This window comes from Saimiri boliviensis, chromosome 1, assembly GCF_048565385.1.
Source record: "Saimiri boliviensis isolate mSaiBol1 chromosome 1, mSaiBol1.pri, whole genome shotgun sequence".
In the NCBI taxonomy this organism is placed as follows: Eukaryota; Metazoa; Chordata; class Mammalia; order Primates; family Cebidae; genus Saimiri; species Saimiri boliviensis.
Genome location: NC_133449.1, coordinates 51,604,265 through 51,622,847, shown reverse-complemented (window position 1 = coordinate 51,622,847; position 18,583 = coordinate 51,604,265). Strand labels below are relative to the sequence as shown.

Here is an 18,583-nt window from a genome sequence, read left to right as displayed (position 1 = left end):
GGTGAGCAGATCACCTGATGTCGGGAGTTCAAGACCAGCCTGACCAACATGGTGAAATCCCATCTTAAAAAATAAATAAATAAATAAATAGTCTCAAAAGTGACTTGAGTCAGAGCACAAGCCCATTAATTTCTGGCGGCAGGCAGGGGCAGAGGTCATTCTTTGGAAGAGAGAAGGAACTTACAATGGATGCGGGGGGACTCTTGTGAATGTGTTCTATTTGAAAATTGGTGTACGTGTGTGTGTATGTTTGTGTTGATCTTGCATAATGTAACCTTGTTGAACTCTCACTTATTCTTGAATTGTGTTTGTGTGTAGATTCCTTGGGATTTTCTACTTAGGCAATAATGTTGTTGACAAATAGGGACAGTATTATTTCCTAACTTGGTATTTGGAGAACATAGGGTGCAGTGCTATTGTGTAGTAGGCACTAAACATTCTGTAAGAGAGTGAGGGATCAGTAAACTGCTGAGTGAAACTGCTGGCAGTTTCAGAAGGTGTTAGTAGTACCAGACAGTCTTCAACGCTGGGTTTGAAATTGAGATTATGTAATAAATAATTATTTTCATACTCTTTTGGTAACTAGTTACTGAATGTATAGCATATGCCAGTTACTATGCTAAATGCTGGGGGTTAGTCATATTTCCTACCAAAGTTAATTTCATGGGAGTAATAGACAAATAACTTTTTACAACAAAGTATGAAACTCTGATAAGGAAGTATAGGATACTATGGAGACAAACATTTTTTCTAGTTTATTGTTCCTGTGAAACTAGTGGACATACAGCCTAAAATGGCAAAGCAGTGAGGCCCAAGGGCAAAACTTGAAATATTTGAGAGGGTTATGTTTAAAATCTGTTTATATAATAAAAGGTGCTGTTCTGTTGTATTGAAATTTTTAACTTAATAAACCAACATGTGTAGATGGTCTACATATATTGGTTCTTTGATATTGAACATGCTAATTCTTACACTTGTTTAATCATAAAAGTGACTTTAAAAAGTACTTGTGACCATCCAGTGATAAGTGACCATTGCCTCAGAGCCGTTTCTTTTAGGCTCATGTATTAGGTCTGGGTCACCTGGGTTTATCACATTGGAAGACACAGTTATTGCAGGACTTTCTCCTGGGTGACAGGTGACCACTGCAGTGGCCAACCTGGATGTAGTAATGGTGAGATGGCTGTCACAATAATTCCCAACTTAACTTCTAGAACTGAATCCAGTTAGATTTCTTTCACATAAAGGTTCTAGAAGCAGATTGTTGTTTCAAACAGAGTTCAAAAGAACATTAGAACTCTCCCAGTAGGACTTAGAAGTTTGGTTGACTCTGTCAGTTTGGTCATTACAGTGATTTTCAAACCTGTTTTTACCTTTGGCTGCTTTCCACTGAATCCATTTGAAAATGCATTAGTGGAATCTTTCTCTCTTAACAGGGCTTTCCCAGGGTTCTCTTTCAGATTATTCCATTGTGCTTTTCTTGAGTTTCCAAATACCTTGTAGAAATTATTTTTCTTTGGAGCATTCTGAGAACTCTCAGTATTAATTAATTGACCACAAACTGCTTTTATCTGTCATTCGTAAAATTGAAAACCAAAAAGTAGAGGAATTTATTGATGGTAGAGGAAGTAAAGGAGGTAACAAACAGCACCAAACTCCAGATATGTAAATTGCTATGATTTGAATATATCAACGGATTTCAAGGTTGGTGTGTGGAAGTTCAGTCGTAAATTCTAGGTGACCTCTCTCCTCCAGCTTGGCTTCTCCTTTTTTATTTTTATTAATGTATTTTTTTGAGAACGAGTCTTGCTTTTATCGAGACTGGAGTGCAGTGATGTAATCTTGGCTTACTATAGCCTCTGCCTCCTGAGTTCAAGGTATTCTCTTGCCTCTCCCTCCCTAGTAGCTGGGATTTTATATTTTTAGTAGAGACGGGGTTTCACCATATTGGCCAGGTTGATCTCAGACTCCTGACCTCAAGTGATCAGCCTGTCTCAGCCTTCCAAAGTGCTGAGATAACAGGCATGAGCCACCACACCTGGCACCCTTTTTATTTTTTTATTTTTCCTACCTTGTTGTCTACTAGTTGTAGAAATAAATGTGTCTGGATGGATAGGAGGTATGACTTCCTTTTTAAAAACATTTTCTTTATTTCCAAAATAAATGCAGTACTTAGTAACTCTCTGTTCCCACTCTGCCTCTCCCTACTCCGTCTACCATTAATCTATGTCTGTCTCTATAGATTTGTCTGTTCTATACATTTCATATAAATGGAATGACACAATATGTGGCCTTTTGTGTCTGGCTTATTGAGTACTTAATGTAAATTTTCTTTTCCTTTTCCTTTTTTTTTTTTTTGAGGCGGAGTCTTGCTCTGTTGCCAGGCTGGAGTGCAGTGACATGGTCTTGGCTCACTGCAACCTCTGCCTCCCAGGTTCAAGCAATTCTCCTGCCTCAGTCTCCCAAGTAGCTGAGATTACAGGCACACACCACCACGCCTAGCAATTTTTGTATTAGTAGAGACGAGGTTTCACCATTTTGGTCAGGCTGGTCTCAAACTCTTGACCTTGTGATCCACCTTCCTCGGCCTCCCAAGGTGTTGGGATTACAGGCGTTAGCCACCGTGCCCGGCCTAATGTAATATTTTCAAGGTTCATCTATGTCATATGTATCGGTACCTCAATTCCTTTAATGACTGAATAATTCGTTGTTTATCCGCTTATCATTTGGAGGTTTGGTTTGTTAACAGTTTTTGTCTTAGAAATAATGCAACTGTGAACATTCTGATTCAGGTTTTTGTGTGGACATGTTGTTAGTTCTTTGCGGTATATAACTAGGATATAATTAGGAATGGAATTTCTGGGTCATCTGATAACTAACTTTCAGAGGAACAGACAAATTGTTTTCTATGGTGTCTGCACCATTTTATATTTTACTAGCAATGGTTAAGGCTTTGAATTTCTCCACATCCTTTCCAACACTTTTTATTGTGTTTTCCTGATACCCAGTCTAGTGGGTATGAAGCAGTCTCTCATTGTAGTTTTGATTTTCATCTCATAATGATCAATAATATTGAGTATCTTTTTGTGTGCCTATTGGTTATTTGCATATCTGCTTTTGAAAAATGTCTTTGAGCTTTTTTTTTTTTTTTTTTTTTGAGACAGGGTCTTGCTCTGTCATCCAGGCTGGAATGCAGTGGCACAGTCATAGCTCACTGCAGCCTCAACCTCCTGGGCTCAAGGGATCCACTTGTTTCAGTCTCCCTAGTTGCTGAGGCTACAGACATGAGCCACTGTGTCCAGCCACATTTTTGTATTTTTTGTAGAGACAAGGTCTTGCCTTGTTATCCAGGCTGGTCTCAAACTCCTGGGCTCAAGTGGTTCTCTTGCATTGGCCTCCCAGAGTGCTGGGATTACAGGCGTGATCTGTGCCTGGTGCTTTGCCCATTTTTCATTACATTGATTGTCTTGTTATTGTTGAGCTTTAAGAGTTCTTTATAGGCTGGGCGCAGTGGCTTAAGCCTGTAATCCCAGCACTTTGGGAGGCCAAGGCAGGTGGATCATGAGGTCAAGAGATCGGGACCATCCTGGTCAACATGGTGAAACCCCATCTCCACTAAAAATACAAAAAATTAGCTGGGCATGGTGGCACGTGCCTGTGATCCCAGCTACTCAGGAGGCTGAGGCAGGAGAATTGCCTGAACCTAGGAGGCGGAAGTTGCGGTGAGCCGAGATCACACCATTGCATTCCAGCCTGGGTAACAAGAGCGAAACTCCGTCTCAAAAAAAAAAAAGAGTTCTTTATATATTCTGGATACTTGACCCTTATTAGAATACGAATTGCAAATATTTGCTTCCCTTCTATTAATTGTCTTTTTACTTTATTGATAGTGTTTGAAACACAAAAGTTTTTAATTTTGATGAAGTCATGTTAATTATTATTTTTTTTTGGTTGCTTGTGCTTTTGGTGTCATATCTGAAAAACCATTGCCTAATTCAAGGTCAGAAATACATCTGTTTTTTTTTTTCCTAAGAATTTGATAGTTTCAACTCTTAAATTTTGGGTCTTTATTCCATTTGAGTTAATTTTTATTTTTGTTTTTATTTTTTTGAGAAAGGGTCTCGCTCTGTTGCCCAAGCTGGAGTATAGTGGCATGCTCATGGCTCACTGCAGCCTTGACCTTCTGGGTTCAAGCAAATCCTCCCAGCTCAGCTTCCCTGGAAGCTTGGACTACCAGCATGCACCACCACCCGCTGCTACTTTTTGTATTATTTGTAGGGATGGAGTTCTGCCATGTTGCCCAAGGTAGTCTCAACTCCTGGGTTCAAGCAATCTACCCACTTCAGGCTCCCAAAGTCCCTGTATTACAGGCATGAGCCACTGCACTCAGCTCATTTGAGTTAGTTTTTTATACTCTGTGATCCTTTTACATGTAGATATCTTGTTGTCTCAGTACCATTTGTTGAATATGGCTTTAAAACCAAAACTGTTCTTTGCCCTCACTTTATTTACCATCAATTCAGATACTTGTATGCCTTGCACATTTGCAGGCACTATTAATATAAAACTGGAGTATACAATTTACAGTAAGGACTTGGTGTTCCCTTGGGGGCTAATGTTTAGTAGAGACTGATGATGGTATATATACATGAAATTGTTAAATTGGTTTATAATTAAGTGCTGGGGAAGTAGGGGAGAGATCGGAAGTTACCAGGAATTCAAAAGAGGGAGTAAGTCTGTGATCAGATGGGTTCATAGAGAAGATGAAGCTATTGAGGTTAGGTATGCTTTAGGTTCAGAAAGATCAGAAATGGCCAGAACAGAGCTGTTGGAGCAGTTAGATTCTTTTTGGTCCAAGGAGTGTATGGAATACCTTTTAAACAGATTCTGAAATTTTCTTGAAGACCAAGTCTTGCCTTAGACTAAATTATGTTATTAAAAGTTGGAAGCCTAATTGTGTTATTGGAAGTTGGAAGCACTTGATACAAACTTCATGCAACTGTGTTTAGAGATAAGGACAGTTTTTTTGTTTTCATTTCTTTCAGTAATTGTCATTGAACCAGGCTTAATATAGCCTCTCTTCACAGTTCCCTGTAACATTTTAGGATTTATTTTCATGGAACTTTAGAGAAGCTAATTTTGTCATGGTCACTGATTACTTCCACATTGTAAATCCAGTGGCCAATTCTCAGTCCACATTTTATTTGACCTAGTAGCACATAAAACACTTGGTTCTTTGATACATTTTCTTTTCTTGGTTTCCCCAACACTATACTTTTCTTGAGTGTCCTCCTCCATCACAGTTAATGCTTCAGTAGTTTTTGTTAGTCTCCTTGTCCAGTTCTATTTCTTCCCAGCCTCATAAACTTGGAGTTCTCAAGACTCAGTTTTTTTTTTTATCACTTTTCTCTTTCTGTACAGACTCTCCTGTTGATTTCATATAGTCCCGTGCATTAAATATCATATATATGCCAGCGACTCACAAATTTGTATGTCCAGCCCTAACATTGCTCTTGAACTTCAGGTTTTCATGTCTCACCAACTCCTCCACTTATGCACTGCAGTGCCTACTCAACATCTAAAACTTGATAAGCCCCAAACTGAACTTTCTCTCTCCTCTCCCCTCATACCCACTCAGCCTTTATTTATTTATTTATTTATGTTTTTGGTGGTATGGGGATGGGGGAGTTGAGGTCTTGCTCTGTCACTCAGGCTGGAGTGCAGTGTTGTAGCTCCCTGCAGCCTATACTTCCTAGGCTCAAGTGATCCTCCCACCTCAGCTTCCCAAGTAGCTGGGACCACAGTCATGTGCCACCATGCCCAGCTAATTTTTGTATGTTTTGTAGAGACAGGATCTGACTCCACTGCCAACGTTGGTTTTAAATTCCTGTGCTCAAGTGATCCTCCTGCCTTGGCCTCCTGAGATTGTTTTTCATTTTAATTGAAGACAATTCCGTCTTTCTAGTTGGCCCAGGCTAGAAACCTTGGAGACATCTGTGAGTCCTTTTCTTCCCTTATGTTCAGTCATGAAATCCTGGGCTGAGCCCGTGTCATTTCTCATCTGGATTGCTGCCACAGCCTCTTATTTTCTTGCTCTGTTCTGGTACTCCTATTGCCAGTTAGACTGAGCATATTAAAATGTTTTATCGGCCAGGCATGGTGGCTCACATCTGTACTTTGGGAGGCCAAGGCAGGAGGATCATTTGAGCCCAGAAGTTTGAAACCAGCCTGGGCAACGTGGCGAAACCTCGTCTCTGCAAAAAATACAAAATTTAGCTGGTGTGGTGGTGGGCACCTGTCATTTAAGCTACTTAGGAGGCTGAGGTGGGAGGATTGCTTGAGCTGGGGAGGCAGAGGTTGTGGTGAGTCAAGATTGTGCCACTGCACTCCAGTTTGGGCAATAGAGCGAGACCCTGTCTCCAAAACAAAAACAAAAACATTTTATTAGTTTACATGCCTTATCTGCTCAAAACCTTGTAGTGGATCTCCCTTTCAGAGTAAAAGCATAAGTTTTTTTTTTTTTTTGGTTTGTTTGTTTTTAGCACTCAGAAAATGATTTGGTTCCAATGCAAGCATAAGTCTTTACAATGCCAAAGAGATCCTACCAAACCAGGACCATTATGTCTTGGACCTCTTCTACTTTCCTTGGCCAGAAATCCACTTTTAACGCACTGACATCTTTTCTATATGAATAGTCTAGGTGTATTCTTGCAATAGGACTTTTCTCCTCTCAGCCTGGCATGCTTTTCCCCAAAGTAGCCAGCCACATGGTAATTCCTTCACTTTCTCAAGTCTTGGCTCCAGTGTCATCTACTCAGTGAAGGCCACCATGCTGGCACTGTTTTTAAGTTGCGGTTGCTCCTACCACACACACTCCCCATCTCCTTTACCCTGCCTTTTTCCCCGAGGTAGCATGTATCATCTTTTGTTGTAGTATATAATTTGCTTATTTTTTGTGTTATGTCTCCTGCTAGCAGGTGAGTTCTTGGGCATGGATTTTTAGTTACTTTGTTTCACTGCTGTACCTGTCACATAGTGAGTGCTCAATAAATATCGGTTAAATGAGTGGGCATCCTAGGGATGTTATACTCTTGGGCTCCTTGTTGAAATTCTCAGGTACCATCCCAGACCTACTAAATGAGAAACTCTGGGGATGGGGTCCAGCTACTTTGTTTTAACTTTAAGGCCTCTAAGTGATTCTGATGTAAATTAAAATTTAAGAACTTCAGCTATATAATGTTGTTTAGGGTTTCAGATACCAGGCCTGTTGCTTACAGGTGGGAATGTGTAGATGCAGAAATAAATGACAAATATCTTAACTGGATTTGTTCTCTCTGTCTCTTTTTCTCCTGTCTCCTCCTTTTTTTCCTGCTATAGGAACACAATTTGGAGGGAGGTAGCTCAGGGAAAGAGGATGTAAACTGGAGTAACTTTGAGTTGATCATATGTGTCAGGGGTCTTTATAACCACCCTTAGGTTCCAGTGATTCATTAAAAGGACTCACACAATTCAGCATATAATCATGTTGTCTTAATTAAAGTATATTACAGCAAAGAATACAAAGCAGAATCACCAATTACTCATGGGGCAAAAATCCAAAGTCCAAAATTAGACAGTAGGTGCCCCAGTGACCAGCCCCCAATAAAAGCCCTGGGCACTGAGCTTCTAATGAGTTTCTCTGGTAGGCAACACTTTAAACTTCTCATAACCCATTACTGGAGGAATTAAGCGTGTTCTCTGTGATTCCACTGTGAGGGGACTATTGGAAGCTTTCTCCATGCCAGGAGAAAGCCAGGTACTCACTCCCTAGCATGTACCAAAATTCTAGATTCCCAGAAGGAATGCAGGTGTTCACCATAAACCACACTGTACAAAAGTTTAGGCACAATGGGCCATTCTTCTCCGTTAGGGCAGGGGTCCCCACACCCCCAGCTGTGGACCATTACCTGTATGTGGCTTGTTAGGAACCAGGCTGCACAGCAGGAGGCGAGCGGCCCTGAAGGAGCATTACCGCCTGAGCTCCACACCCTGTCAAATCAGTGACAGCGTTAGATTCTCGTAGGAGCCCGAACCCTGTTGTGAACTGCACATTCCAGGGATCTAGATCGTGTGTTCCTTATGATAATTTAAGTAAGCCTAATCTGAGGTGGGAACAGTTTCATCACAGAACCATCCCCTGCCCCCAGCCTTTATCCTTGGAAGAAATGTCTTCTACGAAACTGGTCCCTAGTGCCAAAAAGGTTGGGGAATGCTGAGTTAGGGAATGGTGGGAACACTTCCAGACTCCTGTTTCTATATGCCAGGAGCCAACTTTGTAAGCAGGACTTTCTAAGGGTAGCAATCTCTAACCTGCTGTGTCTGACATAACTCATTTCTGCACATCATGGTATCCAGAGAAGTTTGTTTTCTTCTGCTGCTTTATATGGGATATGAAGCATTTGCACTAAATCATCTCTCTTGAGGAGTTTAGTAACAACCAGAACATTTTGAAAATGATTTCAACAGTGTAACTGGGTTTAATAAGTGAGTTTATTCATTTAGACATATTTTCTTAAAAATAATACTGCCTTGATAGTATTATTCAGTCTGTACTTATTTTTGTAATGAGAAAAATGATTCCTTTTATAGTAAAATTTTTTTTCCAAAAATAAGAAAATCGTATCTTTCTTAGTATCCATTTGAAAAATAACATCTATGAATGTGACCATCAGCTTCAAAGCAAATACTAATTTTTCTTCACTTTTCTTCCATCTTTCATGGTCCAAAAGGCCCATTTGAAACTTGTGATCTTTGGGTTTTAGTGAGTAACCAATCTTGCTTTTTTAATTTTTTTATAGGCCAAGATGCTGAATTATCAGGGACACTTTCACTTGTTTTGACACAGTGCTGTAAAAGAATAAAGGATACCGTTCAAAAATTGGCCTCGGACCACAAAGACATCCACAGCAGTGTTTCTCGTGTTGGAAAAGCCATTGATAAGGTATGGTATTGAAGGAAGTATTTTGTATTTTTAAGCATCATTGTCTTTTTTCTGTCAGTACTTAGATAACACTAGCTTTCACAAATTACTTCATGCTATTCCTATTTTGTTTGCTTTTGATAACTTACGTAGGTCTAGTTTTACCATGTTATTCTTATTAAAGTTCCCTGTTACTGTTATTTAAAAAATAAAAGCAAAATTAAAAACCCCCTCCTTTTACAGCTTTGTTGTTTATCCATTTGCATACATGACTGGAGCTCTTAGGGTCATGATGAATAAAGTTCCAAAGAAATTTTTTTTTTTTTTTTTTTTGAGGTGGAGTCCCACACTGTCGCCTGGGCTAGAATGCAGGGGCACGATCTTGCCCCTGAAGCCTCTGCCTCCCAGGTTCAAGTGATTTTCCTTGGCTTAGCCTGCCAAGTAGCGGGGATTGCAGGCACCCGTCACCACACCTGGCTAATTTTTTTGTGTTTTCAGTAGAGATGGGATTTCTCTATGTTGGCCAGGCTGGTCTCAAACTCCTGACCTTGTGATCTGCCTGCCTCAGATTCCCAAAGTGCTGGAATTAACAGACCTGAGCCATCTCACTGTGCCATTCCAAAGAAATTTTAACCTAGCATATGTGGGAGTTTGTTTACCAGTAGTAACTTTTCCTAATTCCAGAGTAATTCCCTGGCTCTGACTCTATCTCTGTTATGGAATGGTTAGAGTAACAATCTTGTATCAGTCTCCCCTGAATCATCCTAACTCTTTTCTTTCTATGAATATCCCAGCTACTTTTTAATTTTGCCTTCTGTGTGAATGAGTGAATGGGTTGGTTGGTAGGCAGTGAGACTGACCACTTTTGTCTGATGTTTTTTTTTCTTGTGACATTTCTTGAGTAAGCAATCTTTGACTTGGTTGACTTACAAGCAGTTATCATTTTTAGTACTGGCTGATTTTACTAATGTGGTTCATAGTCCCATTGGGGCCTAAGAGAAGTAGCACAAAGTTACTGTGTGATACCTCTGACTACATCAAACATTGGGGAGATTGTGACTGGTCAGGGGCATTTATTTCTCTTCACACGTTGTAAACTTCAGGGAGGGTAGGAAGAACTTCTGAGGAGTCCCCTCTGTAGCAAAGACATTTCCTAAACAGTCCTATGAGTTACTCAAAGGAGAACTCATAAGAGTGATAGTTGTAACAGAGGTAATAGAAGTTGTAACAGAGGTAAATGAATCTGGAGAGTGGTTCATGTAATTCATGGGTAGACCCAACTATTAGAAATTATCCTCTGGAAAGGCTAGGCTTGATGGTGCTTGAGTCAGAGCTATGTGCTTATAAGGCTGTACTGTTCACTGGTAGGTACGCTATGACAAGACTGTAAGTGGCAGGGGCTCTGAGGACTTTTTTTGGTAGTTGTGGCTTACAGAAGTGTTAGTGGCCTTTCAGAGACTTCTCACCACTCTCATAGTGGTGTGAGGGCTTTGACTTGGCCAAAGAGTCAGAGGGTGGTTTTGGCAACAGCAGAGTTCCAGCCACATTGTTATTATCGGTGATGGCACTTACCGTCAAAGTCTGGGAAGTCAGTGAGTATTCTCTGAAATGACTTTGAGGTTGTGAAGCCTGTTTGGTAACTCCAAGAGGGTGAACACAGTTTTAGAAGTGGGTTTGGCATCAACCCTATTTGGTACTATGATATTTGATGTCTTCAGTTGGTACCTGGAGTGGTTGTTGGTATGTATGAGCTCAAGAAATATGGGAGTGGTGGTGGGACACTTTATTTTCTTCCAGCAGCTGTATCCTTCTAGAATGTGATGGGGCACCTTATAGATGGTCTTAAATCACTGCGAGTGAAGAACCCTTGGTTCCACTAGGGTACAGTAACTACTAGTGGTGTCAAAGAAGATGCAGATTTTGATGTTGACACAGTGACTAAGGCATCCTGATGATTCTAATGGCTCAAAGCTCAGAGAGAACACCAGGAATTTCCTGGGGACATCTGTTTGACCATCAGGCTGCCTGCAGTTATAACAGAGGGTTAGCATTTGAACAGTAGAACCAAAGGTGCTATGACAGTGAAAAGAGCTAAAGCTTCCAAGGCAGCCAATCAGAGAAAGTATCTGGGAAGAGATCCCAGATTCTTGGAATAAGTGAGGATGGGCTCAGCAACTAGAACTATAGTGTGTGGGCTGCTGACCAGGATCTGGAGCATTTGGGCAAGTAATTCACCAATTATGCTTTCTGCAGCTTGTGGCCTGACCATATATGTCCCTGTTTCCTAGTTTATGTCTGTTCTGTCACGATTATCGGAACCTTCTTTTGGTCTTGTCCTGCTTGCTCCTGGTACCTTGCTGAGCATGTCCTACTCCAGATCTAGCAGATCTTTATAGATACTCATAAGGGTTGTCAGATATTTTGACCAATCTTTAAGGTAAAACATTATCTGGACGTACTTGGTGCCAAAAATGGAAGTATCTTATTGGGAATGGCTATCAAGGGAATACATTTATAATGAATAATCTACATTTTGGCTTATTTTGGACAGGGGGATGTGTTTGAGGTGAAGATTCCTAATTACATATTTTAATATACTTGTTCCTCTCTTTAGGACATTTTTTTTCATGCCCCTGGAAGTTATAAGGACTTTTTCAAGTAATTCTTTTACAATTTCTTTCAAAAAATTGTTGTTGTTGTTGTTGTTGTTGTTTTGAGACGGTCTCTCTCTCTCTCTCTCTCTCTTTTTCTCTTTCTCTCTCTGTTTTACCAAGTTGGAGTGCAGTGGCATGATTTCAGCTCACTGCAAACTCTGCCTCCTGGGTTCAAGTGATTCTCCTGCCTCAACCTCCTGAGTAGTGCCCAGCCCAAAAAATTGTTTCATGTTCCTGTGAAAGTAGTTTCGGTTCTGGGTGACCTGGATTCTGGATTCTTCTCATCCATCATATGAAACTATATTATTTAGTTGGCTGGGCCTTGTGACTCACACTTCTAATCTCGGCAGTTTGGGAGGCCAAGGTGGGCAGATTACCTGAGGTCAGGAGTTTGAGACCAGCTTGGTCAACATGGCGAAACCCTGTCTCTGCAAAAATGCAAGAAAAATAGCCATCATAATGGCAGGTGCCTGTAATCCCAGTTACTTGGGAGGCTGAGGCAGGAGAACCCAAGAGGCGGAGGTTGCAGTGAGCCGAGATTGCACCACTGCACTCAAGCCTGGGTGACAGAGCAAGACTCCATCTCAAAAATAAAAAAATTAACTATATTATTTAGTTGATACTGAATAGTGTTTGTGGTACTGTAGTCTATCGCCACAGAGGAAGCCTGGATCTCTTAGCTCAGTTCCCTAACATCTTTCAGTACATTTTCTCCCCGTATTTTTGGCGTCTGCTTGGCCTTAGCTGAAGAGGAAGCTGTTTCTCCATTAGAAGTACCTAGACGTTATGAATGGGCCTCTCACATACATGAGGAATTCTGTGTAGGCTGTTTCATGTGAGACTCTGTTGACTTAAGTCCTCCAGGAGTTCTTTTTTTTTTAGTTTTAGTTACATTTATTTTAATGCTGAATTTACTCCTGTGCCATAAGTTTTTGTTTCTTCAGTTTCTTCTGGGATATCTTTTTCTTCTGGGCAGCCTCCTCTTCTGGTTTAAGAACAATCTGTTCCTTTTTGGTAAGGGTCATCTCAATGTGGCAGGGAGAACTCATGTATGGGTTAATTCGACCATGAGCTCTGTAGGTCTGACGGCGCATCTTGGGTCCTTTGTTCACTTAGATATGCTCAATGACCAGAGAATCTGCATCTAAACCCTTAAGTTCAGCATTACTCTCTGCATTTTTAAGCATGTGCAGCAAAAATTCAGCACTCTTGTTGGGCCACCGACCTTGTGTCCAGCTCCACTGCTTGGCCTGGGCACACCTGCCAACTCCATTGTAACATCGGAATGGTACTCACTGTTTCTGTAAAGTGACATCTTTCAGATACTTCATGTCTTTTCGTATATGCATACCCTTGATGGCCTGGGCAGTTTCACATGTGTTCTTAAGTGAACACGAAGATTAGAACCTCTTGATTTGCATGACTTTGTAGGGATCTCCGGGATCAAGTGAATAGTGAACATTTTCACAGATTACTGCTAGACACTGGATCTCCGGAGTTGGCATGGACCACCGGCGGCCCGCGTCCGCCCACCCCTACCAGTGGAGGGGCCTGGTCATCCTCAGTCCCACCCATCACGTTCCTCTGTGAACCACAGAGGCCCACCAGCTCCAGCTTCCAAAGTCGGCGCTCAGCCACATCCCCCCACATAAGAAACCATCACCACCAGCGAGGATTTAGTAGCCCTGGGAGTTTTCCTCACGGGGGCCCGGAGGCCGCTGCCCCCTAGGCCAGGATGGCAACGATGGCAGGAGGATTCCAGGAGTTCTTTTAATTTGAACCTGGTAGTTGTGTAAGCTCTGGGCAGCCTGTTGTAAAGGCTGGGAGGACCTGAATTGGTGGTGACCAAACAGGTTAAAGCAGAATCCACTGTGGCAACAGCACTGAGTAATAAACTGGAATGCTGTTCATCAACCTATGAGTACCACTTTATGGACACATGCTCCCACCCTTGCAAAATGAGGATGAAGAAGCCAGTGGCTCGTTTATGAGCGGGCTGGTGTTGAGTTAGAAACTTAGTAAATTTTAGACATGCTCAGTGATATTTTTCCTTTTATATTTTAATACTTATGTTTTAAAGTTCTCCACTTACTGTGTCTCTGAAAATGTAAGCAGAATAGAAGTTTCTGGTGGTGTTAGCCAAAATATTGTTTGGCTTTTAATTATGAACAGAGTCTCTTTGCATAGGCTGGAGTGCAGTGGCGCCAACACATCTCACTACAACCTTGACCTCCCTGGGCTCCAGTGGTCCTCCCACCTCAGCATCCCAGACTCAGCCAAGTAGCTGGGCCTACACGTGATTGCTACCATGCCCAGTTAGTTTTTTTCATTTTTTCGTAGAGGCGTGGGCTTGCAATGTTGCCCAGGCTAGTCTTGAACTCCTGGCCTCAAGTGGTCCTCCCACTTTGGCCTCCCAATGTTGGGATTATAGGTGTGGGCCACCATGCCTGGCCCATTATTTATTTTAAATAAATAATATTTGCTCTGACAGTTTTTTTTTTTTTTGGGTAAAAATAATGTATTGAACTGTTCTTCTTTTTCTCTTCCATTTTGAGATAATCTATAATTCAGCCCAGTTTAGGGTATTTTATTCAGTATTTGTAGTCAATTGACTTTTAAAGTTTACTTCCTAAGAAAAGTCAACAAAAATAATTACTGCTTTTTATACTTCTAGGTATGTATGGATATGTTTTAATATTAGTAAAGATTTTAATATCTGAAATTTGACATGGTATTACTAAAAGCTAACCACATAGTACGCGTCCTTTATAAGATTGCTGGAAAAATTTTGAGGCTACATGAAAAGTTTGCATGGAATGGACACTGATTATTATAATAAAGATAGTTGATATCTTGAATTTGACTTGAAAGAATGGGTAAGATTTAAAGCAGCAGAACAATGAGGTGTGATTTTTCCATGAGGCTGTGAAAGGGCAAACCAGCAATTGTTAATAATGCCTCACTCAATGTTTAAGACGCTTAAGGATTGACTTGATAGTGTGACTGCACCTGTTGGGAATAGGATAAGGCAACTGATGGAAGGCCTGAGAGGTGCGGATTTGATCAGATAATGAAAGCAATTGAGGATTTACTTGACCTCATTAATAGGATGAAAACAGACCAAGCAGTAGTCATGGGTAGGATGATAATAGCTATCACTTACTGAATGTTAACCATGTTCCAGATAGTGAGCTAAGTGCTTTACATACATTTATATCCCATGATGCAGGGACATTATTCTCATTTTATTGATGAGGAAACTGAGACTCAACAATATGAAATAACATACCCCAGGTATATAATTTGGAAGTGGTGGATCAAGGTTTGGAAAAAGTTTTCACTCAAGAATCTTTTCTTAAATACTGTGCTATACTAGGAAATCAGGCCATTGCAGAGCTGGTAATGTTGAAGGAGGACAATAATAGTTAAAAAAAATTTTTTTTTTTTTTAGCTGGAGTCTCACTCTGCTACCCAGGCTGGAGTGCAGTAGTGTGATCTCGGCTCACTGCAACCTCTGTCTCCCGGGTTCAAGTGATTCTCCTGCCTCAGCCTCCCAAGTAGCTGGGATTGCAGGTGTATGCCACCATGCCTGGCTAATTTTTATATTTTTAGTAGAGACAGGGTTTCATCATGTTGGCCAGGCCTTGAACTCCTGACTTCAGGGGAACCACCTGCTTCAGCCTCCCAAAGTGCTGGGATTACAGGCGTGAGCCGTTGCGCCTAGCCCAAGTTAAAAAATTTTTAAACATCATTGTTTAAACAGATCTTTTGCCACTAGGTGGATTGTCTACATTGGTGAGGCAAAATGCTGACTGTATTAAGGAGTGAATAGGGTAATAGTATAAAATAATGACATATAGCATATTTTAAGATAGTTCTGGGTGAGCAGTCCAGAACTGCTTTTTAGGTAGGTATGTGTGCAGTAGATGAGAAGGAAAAAATAACAGCAGGAGGTAAGATTTTGTGCTTAGCCTTAAATTATAATTTAAATCAGAGGTGTCCAATCTTTTGGCTTCCCTGGGCCACACTGGAAGAAGAATTGTCTTGGGCCAAACATTAAAATACATTAACACTAACAACAGCTGATGAACTAAAAAATTATAATAATTGTAAAAAAATCTCATGATGTGTTAAGTACATTCACAAATTTGTGTTGGGTTGCCTTCAAAGCCGTCCTTGGCCGCGTGTGGGCTGCAGGTAGGACAAGCCTGGTTTAGATAGACTGGTTGAAGTTAGATATATACTAGCTTTAAAAGTTTATAATTATATAATAAATAAGTCCTTATGTAGTAGAAGAATCTTAGTGTTAAGGAAAGAAAAAGGAAATTAAATAAAACTAGAAAATACATAATTTGATAAATGTTTTGGGTAGAATTTTTAGAATTGCAGAAAAGAATAATTGGCAAAGGGGGGGGGCGATAAGCCAAAATTCATTTTGTAAAATTAAAATAAAGCATATCAGATTATTTCTCCCTGTGCCGTTTCCCCTGCCATCCCCTGAATTGCTAGAGTAATCCAAGAAAATGCAATATAGAAAAAAATGTCTAAACTTTTGCAAGGGATTTAATAAAATATATCTTTGTGGTCAGGATAAAAGATGTTGCTTTTAAAATTATGTTGGTTGAATAGGGCCTGCAGTATTCTCAATACCCTGTCCACTGTGGCCTCAGTTGTTTGCTGCATGGTGGGTGTTTCAAAATCGTTCCCTAGGATCTTTCTCATTAGAGCTTTTTAAAGCAAGAGGGGCTTGGGAACATGTGAGCCTAGGAATGATTAATTGCCCTTGAGAGAATCTGGTGTGTTGTGGGAAACAAAGCCCAGGTGCCAAGAGAAGGGTAGGGAGCATTTTTGAGGTCCAACTACTCTCCCATCGCTTTCTTTAAATCCAACTTGCTTGGGCAAAAGATTTTCTGTTTGTGCACACCAAGAGTCCTGACTCATGCAGACAGCTAAATGGATGTTTTCTGTGACTCTTCATTAATACTGAACTTCAGCTCCTGTGAAAGAATATTGGTTCAGTCCTTTTCAGTCTGAAGATCATTCTCAAAATAGAAGGTGAGTTGAGTTCTGCTCTCTCTGCTGTCTGTCACGTTATATTATTCTGTAAGTTTTGGACATGTATTTTTATTATTACTGTTTTAAAGAGAGTGAAGCTACATTATTTAGTTGGTGCTGATGATCATGCGTTGACTTCTAGTCCAGGCCACAGAGGAAAACCTAGACCTTTGCAATCAGGTTTTGTATTAGGTTTCAGGGTCAGAGAATCCCACTGGACCTGGAAGGTGGTGACAGACCATTTTTGCCTGAGTCTAGTAAGGTCTAGCTTTGCTTGGTCTAGCATCCCAAGTCAGGTTGGGCAGAGAAGAACAAAAGGACTTAATATCCATTAAACTGTGCTAGCTAATCCAGTCTGCAATTGCATTTAAGTGCTTTTACATTAATGAATATTAATATTTCTGTATGCTTTTGTGTATTTGTTTTTATTTATATTTTCTAAGGATTATTTTAAATACAGAAAATGTTTGGTGGCAACCTGGCTCTCAGACTGAGGTTTGGCCAGGTTTGGCCTGGCTCTCAGATTCAGTCAGCTACTGTGTGTTGAAGGTTTACTGATGGATGGATACTTAAAGAGGTTTTCATGTACATTATTTACCTTAATCTTCACCAAACACTGTAAGGTGGAGGTTATTGTTTCTAGATACACATGAGAAAACTTAGATGTATAAGTACATCTAAGGCAGGTAGTACGTTCCTGACGTCACAGAACTGAGAAGAAAACCCAGATTTTAAGACTTGGAGGAGTTTTCTCAACTGAAGTTCCTTGAGAGAATTAATCTCTAGTGCCCTGAGGGTACCCATTCTACATATGAATTTTTCCCTATTCATAGAATGGTGAGAGATGCATATCATCCTTTGGAGATTTAATAAAATAGCCACAGAAAGGAAGATAATAGTGGAGGGATAGGAATACAAATGTGACAGAAAGGCCAGGCAGAGTGGTTTGGCACATTACTCCTCAACTTTTTTTTTTTTTTCTTTCTTTCTTTCTTTCTTTTTTTTTTTTTCTTTAGAGAAGGAGTTTTTCGCTCTTGTTACCCAAGCTGGAGTGCAATGACACGATCTCAGCTCACCGCAACCTCTGCCTCCTGGGTTCAGGCAATTCTCCTGCCTCAGCCTCCTGAGTAGCTGGGATTACAGGCATGTGCCACCACGCCCAGCTAATTTTTGTATTTTTAGTAGAGATGGGGTTTCACCATGTTGACCAGGATGGTCTCGATCTCCTGACCTCGTGATCCGCCCGCCTTGGCCTTCCAAAGTGCTGGGATTACAGGCGTGAGCCACTGCGCCTGGCTACTCCCCCACTTTTTAAAAAATAAAATAATATAACAGTGTGAATCTACCTTTCTCTTAAAATTGATAACCAAAGATAAGTTATGAATACTGGGAGGAGAATACGGAATGTCTGCATCAAAAAATGCATCTACAAAATGCTGATGATGACACACTACCAAGTTTATTTCCCAATCCTTGGCTTGTAAAGCACTGCTGTCTGGTATATGCCTAAATATGGATTATTTCATCATAGGACAGGTGCCTCATGATCAGCTTTACTAGGTATTGCAAAACTTTTCCCTGAAGGGTTTATACCAATTTATAGCCCTACCAAACATGTATGACACTTCCTTTTTCTTCATTTCTCACCTACACCTGGTATTATCAGACTTTAAATGTTTAAAAATTAATCAGATGGGTGTGAAATAGTATCTAGTACTAATTTTGCCTTTCTTTGACCATCATGAAGGTGGGGCATCTTTTCATGTTTAACATTAGGAATTTCCCATTTGTGCATTTCATGTTCTGTCCATTTTTTCTGTTGTCTTTCTTATTGAGAGGTGTGTGTGTGTTTCAAACTTCTGAATACTAATCTTGTGTGGGTTGTATGTGAAGTAGCTATCGTCTGTTAGTCTGA

General features: G+C 40.6%; 1 protein-coding gene across 1 annotated transcript in view; it reads left to right on the top strand.

Annotated features, from left to right (window-relative positions):
* Positions 1 to 18,583, top strand: part of RMND5A (required for meiotic nuclear division 5 homolog A) — a 62,683-nt gene that overhangs the window by 13,368 nt on the left and 30,732 nt on the right. Inside the window, exon 2 of the mRNA XM_003942521.4 lies at positions 8,838 to 8,980. Coding sequence (XP_003942570.1) covers positions 8,838 to 8,980 — 143 coding nt within the window. The remainder of the gene's footprint in view (positions 1 to 8,837; positions 8,981 to 18,583) is intronic.